Source organism: Danio rerio, chromosome 13 (genome assembly GCF_052040795.2).
Source record: "Danio rerio strain M-AB ecotype USA chromosome 13, GRCz13ab, whole genome shotgun sequence".
Classification (NCBI taxonomy): Eukaryota; Metazoa; Chordata; class Actinopteri; order Cypriniformes; family Danionidae; genus Danio; species Danio rerio.
The window spans coordinates 52721457-52745000 of record NC_141033.1 but is presented as its reverse complement, the minus strand read 5'-3'; the positions used below and the strand labels follow the sequence as shown (position 1 = coordinate 52745000).

General features: G+C 36.3%; 1 protein-coding gene and 2 long non-coding RNA genes across 7 annotated transcripts in view; 1 reads left to right on the top strand and 2 right to left on the bottom strand.

Moving 5' to 3' along the window:
• LOC147841222 (uncharacterized) overlaps positions 1 to 4649 on the bottom strand; it is a 6939-nt gene extending 2290 nt beyond the window's left edge. The window contains exons 1-2 of the long non-coding RNA XR_015506505.1: positions 3078 to 4649; positions 463 to 3034 (exon numbers count right to left, since the gene is read on the bottom strand). This is a non-coding gene — a long non-coding RNA (uncharacterized LOC147841222). The remainder of the gene's footprint in view (positions 1 to 462; positions 3035 to 3077) is intronic.
• Positions 1 to 23544, top strand: part of lyst (lysosomal trafficking regulator) — a 197837-nt gene extending 174293 nt beyond the window's left edge. For all 5 annotated transcript variants that reach the window (XM_087279768.1, XM_087279772.1, XM_087279769.1 and 2 more), the window contains 6 exons: positions 1420 to 1518; positions 4346 to 4485; positions 17090 to 17187; positions 19108 to 19264; positions 19394 to 19465; positions 22039 to 23544. In XM_087279768.1, coding sequence (XP_087135894.1) covers positions 1420 to 1518; positions 4346 to 4485; positions 17090 to 17187; positions 19108 to 19264; positions 19394 to 19465; positions 22039 to 22177 — 705 coding nt within the window. In that variant the 3' untranslated portion in view covers positions 22178 to 23544. The remainder of the gene's footprint in view (positions 1 to 1419; positions 1519 to 4345; positions 4486 to 17089; positions 17188 to 19107; positions 19265 to 19393; positions 19466 to 22038) is intronic.
• LOC147841221 (uncharacterized) lies at positions 5559 to 20371 on the bottom strand. Its single transcript, XR_015506510.1, has 4 exons — positions 18371 to 20371; positions 15555 to 18323; positions 14890 to 15327; positions 5559 to 6012 (listed from the first exon to the last, which is right to left on the bottom strand). It is a non-coding gene; the product is annotated as an uncharacterized LOC147841221 (long non-coding RNA).

Sequence of the window (23544 nt, the reverse complement as noted above, 5' to 3'; positions counted from 1 at the left end):
AAACACTAGTAAGACCAAAGAAATTATTGTTGATTTTAGTAGACATCCATCACAAGCGGTGCCCGTAATTATACAAGAGTCAGGAATTGAGATCGTTTCGTCATATAGGTACCTGGGTGTGTATTTGAACAACAAGCTCGATTGGTCTGAAAACACAATCCAGGTGTATAAGAAGGGTCAGAGCCGCATTCATTTATTAAGACGACTGAGGTCCTTTGGTGTGTGTCAGACACTGTTAAAAACTTTTTATGACTCTGTGGTGTCTTCTGTGATTCTGTATGCTGTAACCTGCTGGGGAGGGGGACTGTTGGAGAAGGAAAAAAACAAATTAAATAAGCTCATAAAAAGGGCTGGTTCTGTTGTGGGGTGTGCACTACCTACCATAGAAGAGATTGCACAGGATCGAATGCTGGACAAATTTGTTAGTATAATGAACCACGATAGTCATCCCCTTTATGATACAGAACATCGCTGAAGCGGAGACAGTAACACTAGTTTGATCATGTATAAATTTCATTATAACTATATTGTATAAATATTATTATAACTAGGCCTACAACATCCTGACAATCAAAAACCAAATGACCTGACGTCACAGGCGATTGTCTTCTGAGTGCACCAGACATGAATGCCACTCCTCATAGAGCTTGAGAAGCAGACAGTACTGTATGGTCTGTATCATTTGTAAAATACAGACTTGCAGGTTAACGAAACGGCATATAGCAGGAAGTTGCCACGGGCCTTGGTGCAGATGAAAAGTAAAAAAAAAAAGTGTATTTGTATATATGGAATGATAGGTAACTAGACAGAATAGACAGAGATAGATTGAGCTGTGCGGCAGCTGCCGAAGAGCTGAGCGCTGCAGACGCAGCTGGTGTGAAAGGCAAACGGCTGCGTGCTGATTCTGCTCTCCATACGCACTGGTCACACAATGCTCATGCACTGCTTTCACTTGCGATATGAAACAGGCGTAAGACATAGTGTAGCTCCTCCCCTTTTTTTGTTTTGTTTTTGTCACAGCTCTGCCAGTGAGAGTGGTTGAGCTGAAGTGCACCAAATGAACAGCCAGCGAGAAGCGTCTTGAAGGGGGCGGGGCATGTCAGACACTAGAGAGCATTTGATTGGTTATGATGTGATGAGAAACTAAAGTATGTGGTGACATGAATAAACCCTTGATCCATTTAGGCGGAAGTGACAAACTACAAGCTTTACATGTTTATATCAGGTTTATATCTTCTAATTTTGTCATCGTTTTGGAGTGCACTAGCTTATCGATATGCTTAAAACTAACAATACTGATACTGACATCTAAAAGACTTTCATTTCAGGTGCCCTTTAGGTTTGATTTTAGAGTGAGAGCATGAGTCCTGATAGCATGTGCACTCATTAGTGTGTGTTTCCTCCTCTCCGTCTCCTCAGGTGAGCAGTTGTGCCTGGGTGCCGGACAGTTGTCAGCTGTTTACAGGCAGCAAGTGTGGAGTCATTACCGCCTACAGCAACCGCTTCACCACCACCATGGTATGTAACCATGGCAACACTGCCCCCCTTCTCCCTCACCCACGCGCCCGCCCACGTCCATTATCACTCCCTGTAGAGCACCTACACACACACACACACACACACACACACTCAGTGTTTGTAGTGGCCTTGTTAGTCATCTCCTGGTTGCCCTAGAAACACATTTCCTGCAGCCCACAGGTGGGCTGGTGAGTCTGGGCGTCAGACACTCTTTTTAACACACTCATTGATAACGCAGGTGCTTTTCTGCTTCTCTTCCATGTTGAAATCAATCCAGCCCAAAATGAGTTCTGTTATCATTCATCTCATTCCAAATTCGAAGAGCTGCAAAAGCAGATGTTTGGAAGAATGTTCACGCTGCACTTTTCGAACAGCTTTCTTTCAAGGTCCCTAAAAGTAGATGTTCATTTGTGTGTGATGTTTGAGTGATGCATTGTGTATCCATTTCTGATGTACTCCACATATATTGTTTTATTTTATTACATAGAGTTAAAGTCAGAATTCTTTATATTTTGTCCCCAATTTCTGTTTAATGAAGAAATAAATCTAATCATAATAGTTTTAATAACTAATTTATAATAACTGACACTAGTAGACACTAGTATTCAGCTTAAAGTGACATTTAAAGGCTTAACTAGGTTAATTAGAGTAAAGTTAGGGTTATTAGGCAAGTCATTGTATAACTGATTTGTTCTAGAGACAATCCAAAACAAATATTACTTAAGAGGACTAATAATATTGAAAAAATGGTTTAAACCAAATAAAAACTGCTTTTATTCTAGCCGAAATAAAACAAATAAGACTTTCTCCTGCAGAAAAATATAGGAAATACTGGACAAATTTCTTAGTTATACCTTGAGAAATATTTGAAACAGAATACATTTTACACAAATAATTTTGCCCTTAACTGTATATTATATTATTCTACATTTATGCACTCTCAGACAAATGTTTGCTATACTTTTTGCATTTTTAAACAAGTGTCTCATGTTCTAGGCTACATTTATTTAATCTCAATTCTGTACAAATATGCTATTATCCAAAGAGATTTAGAAACGAGGATAAAGAAGCACTTTAGTAATTTAGTGAAATATATTTACAGTATAGATAAGACATTTTCTATTAAAATAATTGTAAAATGTAATTTATTCCTGTGATTAAAGCATTATTTTAAGCATCAATGTCAGAAATAATGTTAATGCGGTTATGATCAAGAATTCGTTTTTGATCATTATTAACATTGAAAATCCCTCAGACTTTCACAAACCTACAAAGCAACTGTTCTGCTCCATAATAACATCAGTAATAATCAGCAATGGTCATCATATTTGAGTCATGTGACACTGAAGACTTTCAGCTTTGAGTTAAAGAAATTAATTTATTTTTATTATATACTTACAGTTTTTATCTACACTACCTTACAAAAGTCTTGTCAATGATCACAGTTGTAAGAGCAGCAAATAATAACTTGACTTCTAGTTGATAATTTAGGAAAGTGTCAGAAAGTAGATTGTTCCTATGAATCATCTGTTGTTCTGCATCCTAATCATCACAAATACTGCAGAAGACCTACTGGAACCCACATGAAGCTAGGATTTTCACAGAAATCAGTCAAATTTGGGGAACGAACAATCATGGTTTGGGGTCATTCAGTATGGGGGCGTGTGAGAGATCTGCAGAGTGGATGATCAACATCAACAGCCTGAGGTATCAAGACATTTGTGCTGCCCATTACATTACAAACCACAGGAGAGGGACAATTCTCCAGCAGGATAGAGCTCCTTCTCATACTTCAGCCTCCACATCAAAGCTCCTGAAAGCAGAGAAGGTCAAGCTGCTCCAGGATTGGCCAGCCCAGTCACCAGAAATAAACATTATTGAGCATATCTGGGGTAAGATGAAGGAGACATTAAAGATGAACACAAAGACTCTTGATGAACTCTGGGATCCTGCTGAACGCTTTCTTCTTCATTCCAGATGACTTTATTAATCAGTGATGTGAGTCATGTCAGAGATGTATGGATGCAGTCCTCCAAGCTCATGATGGAGTCAGACACAATATTCATTCTGTCTCCACTGCAGCAGGACTTTATATTCTATACTGGACATTATTTCTGTTCAGTGATGACACTTTAGTCTAAGCAGAGTCAGACCTTACTGTCCTAATCAAATCAGTCAACATCAAGACATGATCATATTTTATTGAGCTCAAATAAGCAAAATCTAGAGTCTTTTACCTTTCATATGAGCCACTTCTGATACCAAATGAACTAGAAGTCAAGTTATTATTAGTTGTTTCTAAAGCTTGGATAGGCCACAAGACTTTTGTCAGGTAGTGTAAATAAATGCAAACTCTAGAGCACAATAGACTTCTTCAGAAACTGAACCAGACAGGTAATATATACTATTATTATTACTAGCAGAAGTTTAATTCCAATCAATCACATACTAGATGCCAAAACAAAAAAATGACCTATTTTAAACCTAAAACAAACACCAGTGGCGAGAATATGAAAATGTATGAACATCGATTGAGTAGGCCCAGCAAACTTTTCAGCCAATTAGTAGTCGACAACTAAGCAAGGGTTTTTGCCTATAATAACCCGTTTGAGCTCTACAAGCAGCAGCCATGTGCTGGTGTGTTTACTCTGAGCCATAAAAGCAGATGAGGATCATCCGTTAAAGCAGCCTTTCAGCTCACTTCTGCTTATTGAGGATGTTATCAGTTCTCTAATGAGGCCATTAGCAAAACCCCCAACTGTCTACATCTGCAATTACACAGAGAAGAAGTGTGTGATTGTACAGTGTGTTCCTGTGTTTCCCTCAGCCCACAGAGATGGAGGTGGAGTCGCAGGTTGATCTGTACGGACACACAGCCGAGGTCACGGGTCTGTTCGTCTGTAAACCCTACAGTATCCTCATCAGTGTGAGTCGGGACGGAACCTGCATACTCTGGGATCTCAACAGGTCTGTGTTCAGCCTACAACACATTACATCAGGCTTATTAGATGCTAATTATAACATTCAGTTCAAGTTTATGGAGCCTTTTCACAAGTTGAAATAGTTGGTCGACTCAGAGCGCAGTGAATGGGAGAGAACAACATATCATTATTTTACAATCCTATTTACTGAAACAATAAAAGAAAAACTCCATGAGGGTGCTATCAAGACTTTCAGTAAAAGGAAATAATTAGTGAGAGACTGAGAATAGAGAGAATAATGTCAGATTTGCTGTCCCAGCCCCACATAGTCGCCGTTTATATCAATGTTGATAATTAGCCGCATCATGTTAGCTTTATTCATTCATTTATTTTCTTGTCGGCTTAGTCCCTTTATTAATCTGGGGTCGCCACAGCGGAATGAACCGCCAACTTATCCAGCAAGTTTTTACGCAGCGGATGCCCTTCCAGCTGCAACCCATCTCTGGCAAACATCCACACACACATTCACACACTCATACACTATGGAAAATTTAGCCCACCCAATTCACTTGTACCGCATGTGTTTGGACTGTGGGGGAAACCAGAGGAAACCCACGCGAACGCAGGGAGAGCATGCAAACTCCACACAGAAACGCCAACTGAGCCGAGGCTCAACCCAGCGACCTTCTTGCTGTGAGATGAACGTGCTACCCACTGCGCCACTGTATCACCCCTCATGTTAGCTTCGTAACATTTAATTTTTACAAGGTGGGTCGTTAGCCCAACACTCAACCTCCAATCTGGATTACCATGACATTCACACACACACACACACACACACTCTCCAGACAATTAAGCTTACCCAATTCCCCTATAGTGCATGTGCTTGGACTCTGGGGGAAACCGGAGCACCCGGAGGTCAACATGCAAACTCCACACAGATATGCCAACTGACCCTGCCAGGGCTCGAACCATTGACCTTCTTGCTGTGAGGCATCAGTGCAAACCACTAAGCCATCGTGTCACCCCAATTATACAAAAATATTTATGTATATTTGTAAGTATTGTTTAATTTAAAATGCTTATAAGTAAATAGACTGTCCAAATGATGTTCAAAGTGGAAATAGAAACATTAATGTCGGAGTACATTGATGCTGTTTCTTTGTAATTATTTTGGATAAATCATTTGGTAGCAGTTTTTAAAGTGAAAGTAGAATCGAAGTAAATCCTGCACCACATTTTATTGCTGTACTGTAATTGCTTCACCAATATACTTTAGTACTGATTCAAACTAAGGACCAATGCCAATTCTAATTTTGTACCCCTACCTCTTCCCCTTCCCCTTGGCCCTTGAAACAGAGTGTGAAGGGGAAGGGCTTCAAAATGTACCCCTAAGAATTGGGACAGCACTACAGCACCTGCACACCTCATCATATGTCATCATGAGCTCTTGCTTTATATGAGATCAGACGATCTGCTGGAGTTATTTCAGTTGTGCTATTTTTTTTTTTTTTTATCTTCAGGAAATCACTCAATGCATATATTATGTTATTAGAATGATATACAGATGTTACTACTTCAATGTGTTCCTTGTACCGCCATTCATGCCGCGGCGACGGCGGTGCTTGATGCGCCAGCAGCATTTGACCGCTGGGTGGCACTTTAACCACAGATATTCAGCTTTGCCTTTTCACAATGCTAAACAGACTGTTCTGTAGGCGTAGCTTACTGTATGTGATGTGATGTGTTCAATTAAAATATAATTTTAATTTAGTTTTTCTGGTAATAGACATGCTCTTACACTATACTATGCTGTAGAAAAGATACATGGTGAGAAGTCAAAAAGCTAATATAAGAATTAAGTTATTAGCCTTCAGTGCCCGATTAAATTGCGTTGGGGTGAAAATAATGTTTTGATTTCTTTGACTATCATGGCAATGTTATAATCTCAAATCTTAAACGTGCGCATATGAAAAACAGCAAAATAATATAGATTATCCTGCCGATAGAGCACATCACCTCACAGTTGTGAACTTGCGATCACCTCAACTTACATTTAATTTTTTTTTACCTGGTTTATTGTAAACTTATTAAGTGCAAAGAGGATTCGTTTTGGAAAATAGAATTGAAGAAATGAAAGACAACTAAAATGAAAGCACAAACATTCAGTACAAATAATTAGTCTTAAATAAATAAATAAATAAATAAATAAATAAAGCAGTCTTTTAGTCTAAATATAGAGAGATGTAGTGTTTGCTATTTTGATAGAACTAAGACTAGACATGTTCATTTATATTTTTAATTTACGTTTTTATTTACATTTTCGTTGTTGATTATATTTACGATCTCATTTTATGTTTCAATTATAGTACATAATAATAAACGAATAATGAAAATAAATGAATAATGAAAATATTACATAAATTAAGTCTGGCAGGTTTATTTTTAATAATTTAGTTTCAGTTCCGTTTTTTTGTTTCAAAACGTCAATGTTCTGCTTTAAAGTATAACTGTTGTTTTGTTTTGTTTTTTTTCTTAATGGCTCAGTATGTTTTGTATTTTAACTTCATATTCAGTCACCTTGCATATGTGTGTGAAATATAATGCCGCATAACCGCGGAAAAAGAAGAAAAGGCTGTCAGTTAAAGCTAATTAATCAAAATAAGCTATATTAAAATACAGCATTTATGTTAATACAGGCAGAGTGTGAACAAACGGCTAAGATATGTGCTTGCCTTGTCCCGCAAGTTTATTTTTAATAATTTAGTTTCAGTACTATTAATTTTTTTCTCAAAACGTCAATAGCACCTTCAATAATCTAAACATTAAAGATGGACCGCAAGATGTGTTGAGTGGCTATATGTGAAGAACAATGGCAAAGCTAAGTGTGATTATTGTAATAAACTAATAAGTTATAAAGCAGAGTCCCGACCAACAGGACTGACTAAGCATATGCGGTTGGCTCATTCTTCACGAATATAGAATTAAAATTATGGCGCGTTAGGTTCATTGTGCATCCTGCAGGTGCAACCAACAAGGGTTGTGCATTTGAGTTTAACTTTTTGAGCGTTATAAGCAGCTCGTTGTTAGTTTTTATTTAAATATATCGAGCCGAAACTAAGCAGCGCATTCTCTCCGCCTCCTCGTTTATAACCAGCGGGACACGCCACTGAAGCAGTGGAGGACACTCCGTCGTTCATAATCTTTGCTGATGTGTCGGAGTCGAAAGAATATATCAAAGAGGAATGTTCTTTTGACAGTCCCGATATGTTCAATCTTTTTTTCCCTGTCATTTCTCTTCAGCAAATTATATTTTTAAAGCTGCTTGATTCTTTTAAAACCGAAAGCAGAGCCCGTCAATTGGTGTTTTTTCATAAGATACTCCTCTATCAAGGTTTTATTTTATGAGTATTCTTTAATGTGCTTTTTAATAGTTTTATTTTATTCAAAGCAGCACCTAAAAGCGAATTTATCCTCAAAACGTGGCATGAGAGCGATGCATGTCATGTGTCGCATATTGCCTTTTTTTCTGATCTTTTTGCATAAAGGTTTTAATCAAAAGACAGGTAATTTAATTACTTTCGATGTGCTAAAATATTTGTTAAATAAATGTTATTTCAAAAAAAGCATATGCAATGTGCTCTGACAGGTAAAATCCGATTCTTTCTCTCTTTCAAGTTCAAAGCAAATTTGAATGCCAAAGGATTTTAGATATGCATATACAAGACTATGTAGTATATTAACATCAACAAATTAATAAAATAAGTAGCAAATGAGAAATAAATGACAGACAAGTTGAACAGACATTATCTCTAATTATCAGAATTGCAAGATTAAAACAGCTGAATATAGGCCTAAATAATCTAGAAAGCAACTACTGCGCGCTGATATTTCTCCTTCTTTTTTTCGGAATAACGAACAATTTCAACCGCGGGGAGATACCGACAGCTTTGCAGTATTTTCTAACATGTTAGAAGCGGGCAGCGGACATCAGCTAGCCGTAAAGACGGGCCCGCACAAAAAAAAAAACATGGCTGCCGGTGGAGAAGCGGCTGTGCCCTCCCCGCGCGCACTGCTTTGGCAAAACGAATGTACAGTTACTTGTCTTGCCAATAAAGCACCTCAAATGTGAAAATAGCCTAGGCAACAAATAACAAATAGTAGTGTAATAATAACAAAAAATGCCCTTTTCATTTTCATACAATAGGCCTATGTGTGGGTTTTGACAATATGTGTTTAATTAAGCTATAAAGATCAGATGAAATGCATAGTGAAATATGAAATAAATGTCTCTTTTGCTGAAAATTTAATTAATCTATATATTTATTATTTTAAAAATCAACTCATTTTTGCCCAGAGAAAGAGGCGCGCGGCACTAGCGGACATGGGGTGCTTTTCCAAAAAAAGACGTACAGTAACTTGCAGCTGAACTATGCACAGTTTGGGGAAAAAAAGGATATAGTGATGCATGTCCCCCAAAACCCCTAGTTTCTCTGTCGCAGATCCATCATTTAAATCAGGTTAGTTATAAGTAAAACGCACATAATGATAAAGCACATCATCATCACGAGGGCAATTAAATAGACAACCTAAACATATTTTTAATTGTTTATTTATGTAATGTGAGTTTTTATAACTTTGTTCTTTAAATTATTTATAACTTAGGCTATTCTATCGAGATGACACCATAAAAGGCCTTCAATGCATTGATATAGGTAATAGGGATACAATGAAAAGCCGATTTTCACTATTGACCCTGTTTTTATTCATTGACGGCTTCCCAACGCCGCTTTTCTGTTGCGCGAAAAAAAGCTGCTGCAAATAAGCAAATTTATGACAAAACAATTTTAATAGTTTCATAGTAGTAGCTGGTGTGCTTCATCTGCGTGATTCTGATTTGACATTCTTCCGCTAAACTTGCACTGTGTTGATGTGTAAATGGACTATGTGTTGATGTGTTAATGGGCTATGATCTTTGCTATTGAGTTCTCTTTGCAACTTTCAATTTCGAGGTGGGGGAAGTGGGAAGAGGCAATTCAAATGTACCATCTCTAAAAAAAAGGCCGCTTACGCGGCATTTGTGTTTATTATTACCTTATTTTTATTTTATTATTATTAGTTTATTCATTCATTCTTCATTCATTTTCTTTTCGGTTTAGTCCCTTTATTAGTCTGTGATCGCCACAGCGGAATGAACCGTCAACTTATCCAGCATATGTTTTACGCAGTGGATGGCAGGAGGGCCAGCTGGGGCTTCGGGACGGAGTGAAAGGAATTTGCCCCGAGTCTGGGAAAGATGGCTTGCCGTAATTACACTATAGTTTTCCTATCGCACACATGTGCCAAACAAAACAAATAAATAAAAAGGAAAAGAAAACATCTAGACTTATAGGCTGAGGTCTTTTTGCTTAAAATCGCCCTTATGTTTCCGTTTTAAATGTAAGGCTGTTGCATAGAATAATACAATTTTAATTTATAAGTGATTTTACTGCGTCCCCCTTGATGTTTCAATAACGCATAATAATCTACACACCATATTAAAGACACAGCAGACATAAAGGTTGTGTGTGAGAGCCCGAGCAAAAGAGCGCTCTCTTCACAGCTCTGTGGATGCTGCTAGCGGCTTCTTTCTTTTTGTTATTTATTTTGCAGATAATACACCATATGAATACAACAGAAAGACATAACACTTTACAAATTACCTTTTGTAGACTCAAAACAAGTGTCATATCTTGATAAGCCTAAGCCACATTGAAATATAATTTAAAGAATTACATTATCGGATATAATAAAATCGCATTAAATAAATAAACCAATATAAAACAAGCAAAAGCAAGCTATAACAGTTTAGGTAGGCCTATACATAAATAAAACCGTTAAAGCCAAATCAAACTTTTATTTTACAAGATATTTTCTTTTAAAAGATTTTAGATATTTTCTAAAAACAATAAACACCAGAGAAGGTTAAGAATATTATTTATAAAGTATTTGGATATGATGATAATAATCAAATCGTGCAAACAGAGCATTTTTGGGAACACGTTTCAGGTCTCTCCAGTGCATTTGGGCTGAATGTTTGACTGTGTCTAAATGAGGATGTTATAAAATACATTTTCTACCGAGTTATTAACGGATGCACGATGCCAACACTCGGGGGACGTTCTGGGGGCTGGGTTTGCGTTACGCGCTGCGAGCTATAGGCCGACAGTGGAAATGCGACATGACTTCGGTCTCGATGCCCATTAACACCTGAAAGACAAGCTTTTGGTTATGAGACGGGGGAAGGGGTATGTCTCCACCCTCAAGTGTTTTCCACAAACATGGTTACACAAAATCCAAAACTCCCGAGGACGGATGGCGTAACCGTAGCAAAACCTATGCGTTTTAAAACCAAACCGCAAATGGGGCCTTATGAAAATGAATGTTTCTATGCACAGCAACTTCTGGACTGAACTATACTTGTTATTTAAAATATCTCTATTACGCTCTAGCATTCGCCAAAACGAATTTGTACATACAAACACCGAACATAGCCTAGCTGAATAGGGTGTTGCCTGCTGAGCCATGACAGCAGCAGACAATTCCGCACGACCATAAAGCCTTCACCCGACAGTTATTTTCTAATATTCACAACGCGAGCCACAACAATAGACATGCCATGCCCATCATCCTTACAGACAACTTCGCTTTAAACTGTATTAAGGTCCCATTTACACTGCACAGCAGTTTTATATAAAACGTTAATGATACATATAACAGGCTACATTTTGATGGTGAAATAACCTTTTAAACGATGGCTTTTTATTTCAGTATTCAAACATTAAATAACGAATGCATCAAGTGAAATAACAAATATGCAAAAACACATGTATATAAATATAAAGGACTATTATAATTAGCAAAATGCTGCTCTATAGACAAATACTGCTTGACATTTTAGAAAATGTTTTGCGTATACCCAGTACCGAGAACAAACAAACAAAAGCACATGGCTTGTTAATCAATTTAATCAAGCTCTAGCCATGAATAAAATAATAGACTATTTTATTATTTTAATATTTTAGACGACGGGTTAGTAATTATATTATAAATGGTTATGTTCAGATCAATGAAATAATAACTTTAATAATTCTGCTTTGCATTTTTCTATGCATTACTAACATCACTAAACCATACATTTGTTTTATAAGTTAACCAAATATTTGCAGAGATTCAGCGGTTTTTTTTTTCTGACGCGTCAAATTCAAACACAAAACATACTGAGCCATTAAGTAAAAAAACAAAACAAAACAACAGTTATAGCTACTTTAAAGGAGAACATTGATGTTTTGAAAAAAAAAACTGAACTGAAACTAAAGTATTAAAAAAACAAACCTGCTAGACTTAATTTATGTCCTGCGGCAAAAATATTTTTATTATAATCTGCTTAAAATAGGTCAAATTATTTTATTTTTTTCTGCTTTTGATGAAGCTGCATTCAACTTAAGCTCAATGTCGGCAATGTCTTTAAATAAATAATATATCTAGGCCTATTTTCATTATTCATTAATTTTTTATTATTCGTTTATTATTATCTATAATTGTTGAGACATAAAATGAGATAGTAAACTACATGACTTGCATCGCTCTCATGCCAAGTTTTGAGGATAAATTCGCATTTAGATGCTGCTTGAAATAAAATAAAACTATCAAAAAGCACATTAAAAACTTTAATAAAAAAATTAAAACATTCATAAAGGAGTATCTTATGGAAAAACACTATGGGCCCTGCTTTCGGTTTTAAAAGAATCAAGCAGCTTTAAAAAATATCTAATTTGCTGAAGAGAAATGACACGAAAAAAAAAATAAAATAAAAAGATTAAACATATCGGGACTGTTAAAAGAAAATTCCTCTTTGATATATTCTTTCGACTCCGATACATCAGCTAAGATTATGAATGACGGAGTGTCTCTCCTGCTTCAGCAGCGTGTCCCGCTGGTTAAACGATGAGGCGGAGAGAATGCGCTGCTTAGTGAACCTAACGCGCCATTATTTTAATTCTATATTCGTGAAGAATGAGCCAACCGCATATGCTTAGTCCTGTTGGTCGGGACTCTGCTTTATAACTTAGTTTATTACAATAATCACACTTAGCTTTGCCATCGTTCTTCACATGTTGCCACTCGGCACATCTTGCGCTCCATCTTTAAACAAATGTTTACATTATTGAGGTGCTCTCCGGCGGCGAAGTTTCTGGCAGAGTAGCGAGTGAAAAAATGTGCTTGCAGAAATTGGAATCAAAATTTAAATTATATATAACAAGCATCGTATTCTTTCTAATCCTCGCCCAGTTTTAATACAAGTTGTTTTTATATTTGTGGCTGTGAAGTTTATTAAGAATATATATATATAGCCTACTTTATTTTTTTATACTTTAAGTGATCTGCTTGAGGTAGGTCACGTTTATCAATGGTAAGTTTTAGCCTAAGTTTACATCAATAACATAATGTGTATTGTCCTTTACCATACAAAAAAAAAAAACAAGAAAAAAAAAACATTATTATACATAGTTGCCTGTAGCCTAAAGGCCGCAAATGCATTAAAAGGCAAGCGCATATCTTAGCCTTGAGTTTGTTCACACTCTGCCTGTATTAACATAAATGTTGTATTTTAATATAGCTTATTTTGATGAATTAGCTCTAACCTTCGACAGTTTTTTCTTCTTTTTCCGCGGTTATGCGGCATTATATTTCACACACATTTGCAAGGTGACTGAATATGAAGTTAAAATACAAAACATACTGAGCCATAAGTAAAAAAAAAACAAAAAAACAAAACAACAGTTATACTTTAAAGGAGAACATTGACGTTTTGAAAAAAAAATGAACAGAACTGAAACTAAATTATTAAAAATAAACCTGCAAGACTTAATTTATGTCCTGCAGCAAAAATAATTTTATTATACTTTTAGTGATCTGCTTAAGGTAGGTCAATTTATTTTTCTCAGTGTTTCACGTACTGTACGGCAATGTCTTTAAATAAATAATTTATTTAGGCCTATTTTCATTATTCATTTATTTTCATTATTCGTTTATTATTCGTTTATGTACAATTGTTGAGACATAAATAAGATAGTAAAATATAATCAACAACGAAAATGGAAATAAAAACAGAAATAAAAGATAAATGAAAATGTCTTGTCTTAGTCCTATCAAAATAGCAAACACTGAACATCTTTCTATATTTAGGCTGCTTTATTTATTTATTTATTTATTTATTTATTTATTTATTTATTTATTTATTTATTTATTTATTTATTTAAGACTACTTATTTGTACTAAATGTTTGTGCTTTCATTTTAGTTGTCTTTCATTTCTTCAATTCTATTTTCCAAAACGAATCCTCTTTGCACTTAAAAAGTTTACAATAAAGCGTGTTAACAAATTTTAAATGATTAATGAAGGAATTATAATGCTTTGACTTATTGTTTAATATCATTTACAAGCACAGTAGCTGTATGATCTATTTCTGTCCGTTCGCATCCCGTCCCTTTGCGCCCCCTGGCGGCTCATTCACAAACTGCGGTCATACACTAAAAACAGAGCGGCACCTATTTCAAACGGCGGCGGTACCAGCCGCGGCGTTAATAGCCACTTTGAACTCTCACCTACTGTAATAGTCCCTTTCACACAGTGATACCGGTAAATATCCGGAAAATTTCCAGAACGACTTTACCGGTATATTCAAAAAAGCGCTGTTCACACAGGCGAGGACGTTACGGAAATTTTCCACAAAAGACCGTTCACACATCCATTCCAAAATAGCGGTAAATTCTGACATCATTTACCACAAATGAGCTTTAAACGGCTGCGCTTGTATTTGTAAACAGTTGACTACATTACAAACTCTGTGGATGATCAGTATTGTGAACAACTCCGATGAAAACATATGCAGGATCACTTTCGCATGTCGAGATGTTCATAATATGTGTGTGTGCAGGCGCTCACGGCTGTTTCACAGGCACACGCAAAGCTTCAAGGTAAACAAACAACGGCTTATCATAAGCATCTTATCGATAATTATTTACACAGTTGGCATTAAAAAGAACATATAAACATTATCTGACTAACTTCTAGCAGCTAAATGCGTCGGGGAAAATATTCAAAGGCTTTTAATCTCACAAACCGCGCGGACGTAAACGCGTCTGGCTGTTCTGATTGGCTAAAGCAGACGTTCACGTCAGCAGGTTCTAGACGTGCACGCGCTCTTTCCGGCAATATTTCTTCTGCATTCACACAGCGCAGCGTTCCGGCAAATTACCGGTAATGTTACAACTTCTCTTTCCACAAAATAGCCAGAACTAATTTACCCGTATTTTCAAAAAGAACCTGTTCACACATACAGACCTTTCCGGAAAATTGCCTGTAATTTTCCGGAAAGGTCTGTATGTGTGAAAGGGGCTAATGTGGCAGTAAGCTTGTAACTGTACTGGGCGTTTACACAGTGGCCATATTCATCTATGTAAACACACCAAAACAACATTAGCATTATAGCAGACACTGTAAAAAGCTCATTCCCAGCCACTAGACTTTTCTTTTTCAGTGTCATCGCGTGTCAGAATGTTGTGGGACTGCTGTACAGAAGTTATGATTATTTAGGTGTTTTTATTTTAGCGTTGTGAATGTATTAAAGCATGTGCTTGTTTGTTGTAAAAATGGGAAATTTTCTTACCCCTTGGTTTCGAGTGTAGTCCTGTAAAATCTCTGTTTCAAGGGGTATTTACCCCTTCCCCTTAGCCCTACGTCTTCAAGCTAAAAAGAATTGGGACATCTGTACTTCTTCACATGAACACAATAAATAAGGGGTAGGGGTAAGGGGAAAGGCTAAGGGGTAGAACTGGGATTGGGCCTGAAGTCTTATGTGTCTGCATAAACGAAACTGAATGACATTGTGAATGCCGTGAAGATAATTGAAGTTTATTTTACAGGATAGTATGGCATTTCAAAATTACTGATGTAATTTAGCAAGTTACTTGTCATTTAAAGGGGTGCTCCACTTTGATATCATATGTTGAACTTAAGTTGATGTATAATGTAGCTGTGTGAACATAAACAACATCTCTGAATGTAAGTGACTCAAAGTTTAATCCAAAGGGAGACATTGGCTTTTACAGAGTTTGCTTAGCAAAGCCTACAGCAAACAAAGTTTGGGGACTACTATAAAATAAATCTGGGCTAGTGAGATCACAAAAGCTTCAGGTTATGCGCATTCACCATGCGCACACACCCGGCACAGCGAAGGGGTGTGGCCAGAGGTGCTGTAATGTTATAGCAGAGTAAGCTAAAATGGCGTCCAAACCCTGCTGTTTTCACAGAGCTTTCTCTGTTTATGTATTTGGGCTACCAAAGACATGACACAAAGAAAGAAGTGCTTACAGTTTAATTTTAAATATGTTAAAAGATATCACTCGTGCATTTCACAAAAGACAGCGTCCAGAATCTCTCACAGATCAGTGCTGGATTCTGCTAAAAACTCCTTAGAGAAGGAGCAGCTCCAACCAGAATAGCAGAAGTTGTGGATTGAGAGCCACAACCTGGAAGTGGTTTCATTTGTTAAAATTGATCTATTACATGCACAGTTTCTAACGTTTACAATATGTTGTAGCGAGGATGTAAACAAGGATGTAAATAACAGGAAATGCTGTTTGGCACCGCTAACAATTAAGCTACAGGTTCATACTTATCCATCAAACCTCTGTAAACTCCCACTATCCTCAGCAGCGCTGCAGTCTATGCGGACGCTTTCCCTGCGTTCTACATCTCAAATAACCAACTCGCAAAATATACGGAAACAAATTACTTACACATGCTTATAACTCGAATATATATGAAAGACACTTGTCAGATGTTATTTTAGAGAGCAGGCGTGCGGTTTAGCTCTGTGCCCTTCATTTTTCTGTCTGATTCAGGCTCAAACTGATACTGCTGGACTGACAGTATTTACACTGCAGAGGCGTGCTAGTAGAGGCGTGATGCTTTTCCTAGTGACGTTGAGCCAATCCGCAAATAACAGCACGTTATGTTAGCCTACCAATTAGAGCCATTTGAGGGAGGGCTTTCGGAGAAACAAGGAAATATGACAGTGGTGTTCATGTTAGCTGAGTAGCTGTATATATATTTAAAGTAAGAATTATGAACAAATAAAATAATTTTCTACAAAATCAGCATGAGCACATTGCTCTGCCTCTTTTAAACACAACCAAGCCTTAAAAATACACTCTGGACCACCCCTTTAAATACTTGTGGTAATTACTAGCAAAAATTGCACATAAATCACACCAAATGTTTTCATTGTATTTAAAGTTATTGCAGTAGGATTTTTAAACCTACATTGTAGAAATGTCGGGGATAACATGAATGAATTAAGTTCACAGACTTTTTTTTTTTTTTTTTTTAAATTTAAGTGGATTGAACATAAAACAATCAAGTTCTCTCAAAAAATCCTTAAGATTTTTTGCCGTCTCAGCTTGTTTTAAATGAGTAATACATATAAATGTTTCGAGTGTAATGGTCATGCTCAAAAAGCAAAGCACTTCCTTTCAGTATTCACTTACCCTGCAGTGCTGAGGATCCTGTGAGTGTGTAAAGACTGCTGTTGTTTGTTGTGCCAGGTTGTGTTACGTACAGAGTCTCAGCGGTCACAAGAGTCCAGTGAACGCGGTGTCAGCCAGCGAGACCACCGGAGACATCGCCACCGTCTGCGACTCAGGTGCTGTTCTTTGGACTGAAATCACAGCTCTTATGTGATGCATGTGGATAATACATGTGTTTATGGAGGTGTAAAGCACAAACTGACACAACAATGGCGGAGTTCATGCTAGTGCTGTTGTTGTCAAGTGTTTGCTAACGCTTTATCAGCACATTGTGGATTTACACTACAAGGCAGATTCTACATACTGTACTCATCAGTGTCATCACATCTCCACAGTCAGGCACTTGAGAAGAAAGTACATATACCCTAATATAATATTGCTCCTTTAAAAGTATAAAGTGCTTATTCAGGGTTACTTGAGTCAAACTATAAAAGTACTTACTAATGAATTTGAAAACCATTTATTTAGCAAATCCTGTCATAAGCTGATAACCACATTAATAATTCATAATAACTTGAGTGAAAACATATAAAACAACATTCACACAACGAACACCATTCAGATGAGTTTGTACAAATAAGTGAATTATTTACTAGAGACTTACTCTGAATAGTTCTTTTGAATCAGTGAATCATTTACTGGAGACTCACTCTAAACAGTTTGAATCAGTTTACTGGAGACTCACACTGTACAGATCTTTTGAATCAATGAATTGTTTTCTAAGGACTCACTTTGAACAGATCTTTTGATTGAAAACTCACCCTGACCATATAATTTGAATCACTGAGTCATTTACTGGAGACTTACTCTGAACAGATTATTTGGATCTGTGAATCATTTACTGAAACTCACTCTGAACAGATCCTTTGAATCAATGAATCTTTTACTGAAGACTCACTCTAAACAGATAATTTGAATCAGTGAATAATTTTTTGAAGACTCACTCTGGACAGATCATTTGAATGATTGAACCATTTACTGAAAATCACTCTGAACAGGCCTTTTGAATCTGTCAATAATTTACTGGAGACTCACTCTAAACAGATATTTTGAATCAGTTAATTATTCACTGAAGACTCACTCTGAACAGACAATTTGAATCAGAGAATCATTTTCTGAAGACTAACTCTGAATATATAATTTGAATCAGTGAATTATTTACTGAAGACTCACTTTGAACAGGTTATTTGGATCTGTGAATCATTTACTGAAATTCACTCCGAACAGATATTTTGAATTAGTGAATCATTTACTAGAGACTCACTCTGAACAGAACTTTTTGATTAGTGAATAATTTACTAGAGACTCATTTTAAACAGATAATTTTAATCAGTGAATCATTTATTGAACACTCACTCTGAACAGATCATTTGGATCTGTGAATCATTTACTAAAATACACTCTAAACAGATCTTTTGAATTAATGAATCATTTACTGAATACTCACTCTAAACCGATCATTTGAATCTGTCAGTAATTTACTGGAGACTCATTCTGAACAGATTTTTTAAACCAGTGAATCAGTTCCTGTAGACTCACTCTAACCAGACAATTTGAATCAGAGAATCATTTCCTGAAGACTAACTCTGAATAAATCATTTAAATCAGTGAATCATTTAATGAAGACTCACTCTGATCAGATGTTTTTAATCAATAAATCATTTACTGAAGACTCGCTTTGAACAGGTTATTTGTATCTGTGACTCATTTACTGAAATTCACTCTGAACAAATCATTTAATTCAAAGAATCATTTACTGTAGACTCACTCTGACCAGACAATTTGAATCGGAGAATTTCTTGAAGACTAACTTTAAATATATCATTTGAATCGGTGAATCTTTTACTAAAGACTCACTCTGATCAGATCTTTTGTATCAATGAATCATTTACTGAATGCTCACTCTTGAATCAGTGAATCATAAGCAATACAGCGTTTTGGCCACAGATGTGTACACATGGATCATTTTAATTGCTTGAAAGTGCCTCGATTACAGTGTATAAAGTAATTGTGCCGATGACTTCCTGTCTGTGCAGTGGGTGGAGGAAGTGACCTGCGGCTGTGGACCATTAATGGAGATCTGATTGGTCACGTTCACTGTCGTGAGATCATCTGTTCAGTGGCTTTCTCCAATCAGCCGGAGGGAGTTTCAGTCAATGTGATCGCAGGCGGACTGGAGAACGGGGTGGTCAGGTGAAGGAAATCACAGTTATTGATCAACTTGTGCTAGCAATGAAAAAAACAATATGCAATTATTTGTTTACTTTGGTTTAACCGTGTGATATTGAGTTGTTTATTTGTTTCCGTTTGATCTATTCTCAGGTTGTGGAGCACGTGGGACCTGAAGCCAGTCAGAGAGATCACGTTCCCAAAGTCCAACAGACCTATCATAAGGTACACCAATGTTCTCAATGATTATGTTTTTGGTTTTGCCTCTTTTGGTCACAAATATTTCCTGCATTTGATCATAAGAAATGGATTAATACCTGTGCTATACCGCTAAATCTGCAGCATAGTACTCCTATATTAAGTGTTGCGTGATTCTTCAGAAATCATTCTGATTTGCTGCTTAGTATTTTTGTGTAAAAGATCATTTTTGAGGATTATTTGATGAAAATAAAGCTGAGAAAAACAACATTCATTTTAGATCAGAATTGGTAATTCATCTTTCACTTTTTAGCAATTGTGTTCAATAGCCGGCTGCTAGCTCTAATACATAGACATTACAGTTTTTCTTGTTTGCTTTGAACTAGGTTCCACTTCATTTTCATTATCACTATCCCAGCAGAGCAGAGGACCGGTCTTGCAAATGTGTAAACCCTTTCTCATTGGGTTGACACATTTTCCCCGCCATTTTTCAAAACAGTTAACACAGATGTCCTTCAAGCAGTCCAAACTCCATTGTTTTAGCTATGATAGCCAAACAGAAACCATCTATTCCTAACCATAAGAAACTACTATGATCAGTATGAATTCACCGAAGCACCGGTTTGACACTCCTTTACACAAACCTTCAATTAGTAATCAGTCTGCAAACATTAACAATGGTGGAAGATCTGTGTTGTTCTGTGCCAGCATGGATGGAGGAGGTCAATAGTGTCCTATACTCCCCATAGATTTGACTGTATATTGGTTTACATGTGTTTCCTCTAATATTTAAAATATTTTATTACTTTTGTCTGTTTTTGTTTTTTTTATCGAGTATTTCAGATTTCAGCCACAGTTTGAAAAATGTCTTGAATTCAACATAAATTTAAGCATTTCTTTAAGCATAAAGCATTTCATATTCTGGATCCAATTCTTTGCAAAAAGGCAAATTTGACAGCCCAAATAGAAAGACAACACATGGCATTGGCAATAGGCTACAATAGCAAGCAATGGTGCACTGATTCACCCTGAGTTCTGTATTTTGTATTTTGTTGTCCATTGTGCAATGATTAATTAAAAGAGCTCATATACTTGTTACTTGTTGAAAACACGTACACATGCTGTTTGACGGCTCATAACACGTTGCGAAAACAATGCGACATTACCAAAATAATTTTACCACTAAATAAATACAGTCAACACATTGATCACTACACGTTCTAGTAAGATTGTAACAATACACACATATTTTAGTGCAGATGTAATGCTTGTAACGTCAGCACACAGATTCATGTGAAGTTATTTTATAACAACATAACACACGAAAGGCAAAAATAATATTTTAAAAATGCCTTTAAATAATCTGAGGGCAGTTTCATTCAGTGAACAACCTTAGTGTGTGATGCTGCCTTGTAGATCAGGTCAAAAAACATGTGATCTCTGCAGTGCGACTAGTCGACGTCAATCAAAAAGCGTCACGGCTCCTCAGTTTATGATTCCTTGAAACCACTATGGGAACGGGACCTGAGAGTTCTGTTTGAGCCTGAAGATTGGTCCAAGATCTGTGAAGGTATTTTTCCAAAATGTACCTCAATTTCCACACATGAACAAAATTTCACAGAATTTATTTTACACCTGTTCGTCTGCATAAAATGTTCCCAGCCTGTTCCGATCTCTGTTTTAAGTGCAAAACTTGTAAGGGCACATTTTTTCATGTATTCTGGTCCTGTGTCTACATCCAACCATTTTGGAGAGGGGTTCATTCTGCAATCCAAGAGATAATTGGAAAACATTTTATTTTCTCCCCCTAACTTTTTTTGTTGAATGACATTCCAGAAGACCTTTGTGACTCAGAGCTCAAACCTCTGTTTACAACTCTTACATTTCTGGCTTAGAAATGTAATTTTTTTTAAAGTGGTTTACTTCTCAAACTCTAACTATTTCCATGTGGATTTCTCAGTTGTCAGCCTTTCTTCCTTTGGAAAAATTAACTTATGCCCTCAACCACAAGCTGGACAAATTCAGGAGACTTTGGGAACCTCTTCAATCCTTTCTACATAAACTCTGAAATTTTTATTTTAAAAAAGCTCTGGCTTCTTCTGTTTTATTTTGACTATTTTGTATTTTTATTTATTTATTATTATTTCTCTATTTTAAACTTACATTTGTAAATGCTTATTTGATTTGCAGCGCTTGGGTGTGGTTTGTTTGTTTGTCTGATTGTCTTTGTTGTTTGTAATATTTGATAAAATATAATAAATATAATATATTATAAAAATCTTTAATAAAATAATAAATGTAAAAAAAAAGCATCACGGCAAAGCATTAGTCGACTAGTCGGTGCAACACCTCCCAGCTATTGATATACCGTTGTTATAATGTACCTGTTATATTCTATGTGTATGTACTTGCATTTATTTATATAAATATATATATGTTAATTTTTTTGTCATTTTATTTTTAATATTATCATTATTTATTTATAGTCAATTTTTGTATGTTTGCTTGTGATTTTTCTTAATACATGTTAAAAGCTCCTAAAATCATCAAATAAATGTATATTGCATGTTTTGTGACGTTCTCTATCCTGTGTCTTTCAGTCTGACGTTCTCATGTGACGGTCATCATCTATACACGGCTAACAGTGAGGGCACGGTGATCGCGTGGTGTCGGCGAGACCAGCAGCGCATGAAGCTGCCCATGTTTTACTCTTTCCTCAGCAGTTACGCCGCAGGCTGATTCACCGAAGGAGAGAAGGAGCCAGCATGCACAAGCCCCGCCCATGACCATCACAGTCTCCGCCCCCTGTTGGCATGGGAACGCACAACATTAACGCTGTGCTATAAGCTACTGTATCCTGCAGGACGGATGTGGAGCGAGCGAACGCAGGCCTGTGATATTCTTGGTTTCTGTCTTGGTGTTTTTCTCATTTCCCCATGTGTGATTATTATTTTTGAAAGCTGCTACAATCTGGTCGGCCCAGATCTTTCTCTTATCGTCCCTCCTGAGAATATGAGTCCTGCTGTTGAAGACTGAAATCATCTGAACACACTACCGTCTGTATTTTGAATCCAGACTCGTGCATGAGTGACGTAACGAATGTCTGCACGTAATGCCTTCAGAACGCTGATATATTTATTCTCCCACAAGGATGAAAGCCACGTTTCCTTGGTCTTCGTTTATGAAATGCACTTGAGAGGATCTGGAGGACCTGGAGATGATGTGCAGTGAATGTCAAAGGTCACACGAGGTTCAAGTCATGGTAATATTTATTGTTTTTATTCCAGCTCCATCTGACGCAAATGTCCCAGTCGCCAGTGAAAAATACGTCAAGTTCTTAATCATTAATATAATTGTGTTTATCTTCTGTATTGTTTAGTTTTGTGTATTGTATGTTGTGTTAAACTTTATCTGAAACATCAGAGATCTAGATATGATTCAACGTTTTGTCAGATCTACCTCTAGGAGCACGTTTCTGCATCGGGATACAAATAAAAAAAGGTAATTGGGAATCGATTTATTTTTTTCTCTGAGACAAACGTCTGAACTGTGAGAAATGCTGACGAAATCACCAGATGCACTAAGAAAAGGCTGTTTGGATCTTGCAATTCTCTCATTTCTGGGATAAAAATATTATAATTATAGAATTTTTCCCCTCATGGCTCTGAGAAAAAAGAATTGTGAGGTATAAACCAGAAAAGGCTGATACTTACCAGGTACAAACAAAAATAAATAAATGTCTGTATTTGTATCTTGTAATTCTCCAATTTCTAGGTTGAAAATAAAATGAGTAAATATATACTATATATCATTTTATTTTTTCCCCTCACGATATTGAGGGAAAAAGTCTGAATTGTGAGATATAAATGCTGACAAACTCACCACATGCAAAAAAAAATAAAATAAAAATCTGTGTTTGTATCTTGCAATTTTCCAATTTCTAGGATAAAAATTATAAATTGTAAATGTAAAGATTATTTTATTTTTCCCCTCACGATTCTGAGAAATAAAGTCTGAATTGTGAGATATAAATGGAAGAAATGCTGAAAATAAATGTCGGCGTTTGTATCTTGCAATTCTCTAATTTCAGGGATAAAAATGAAAAA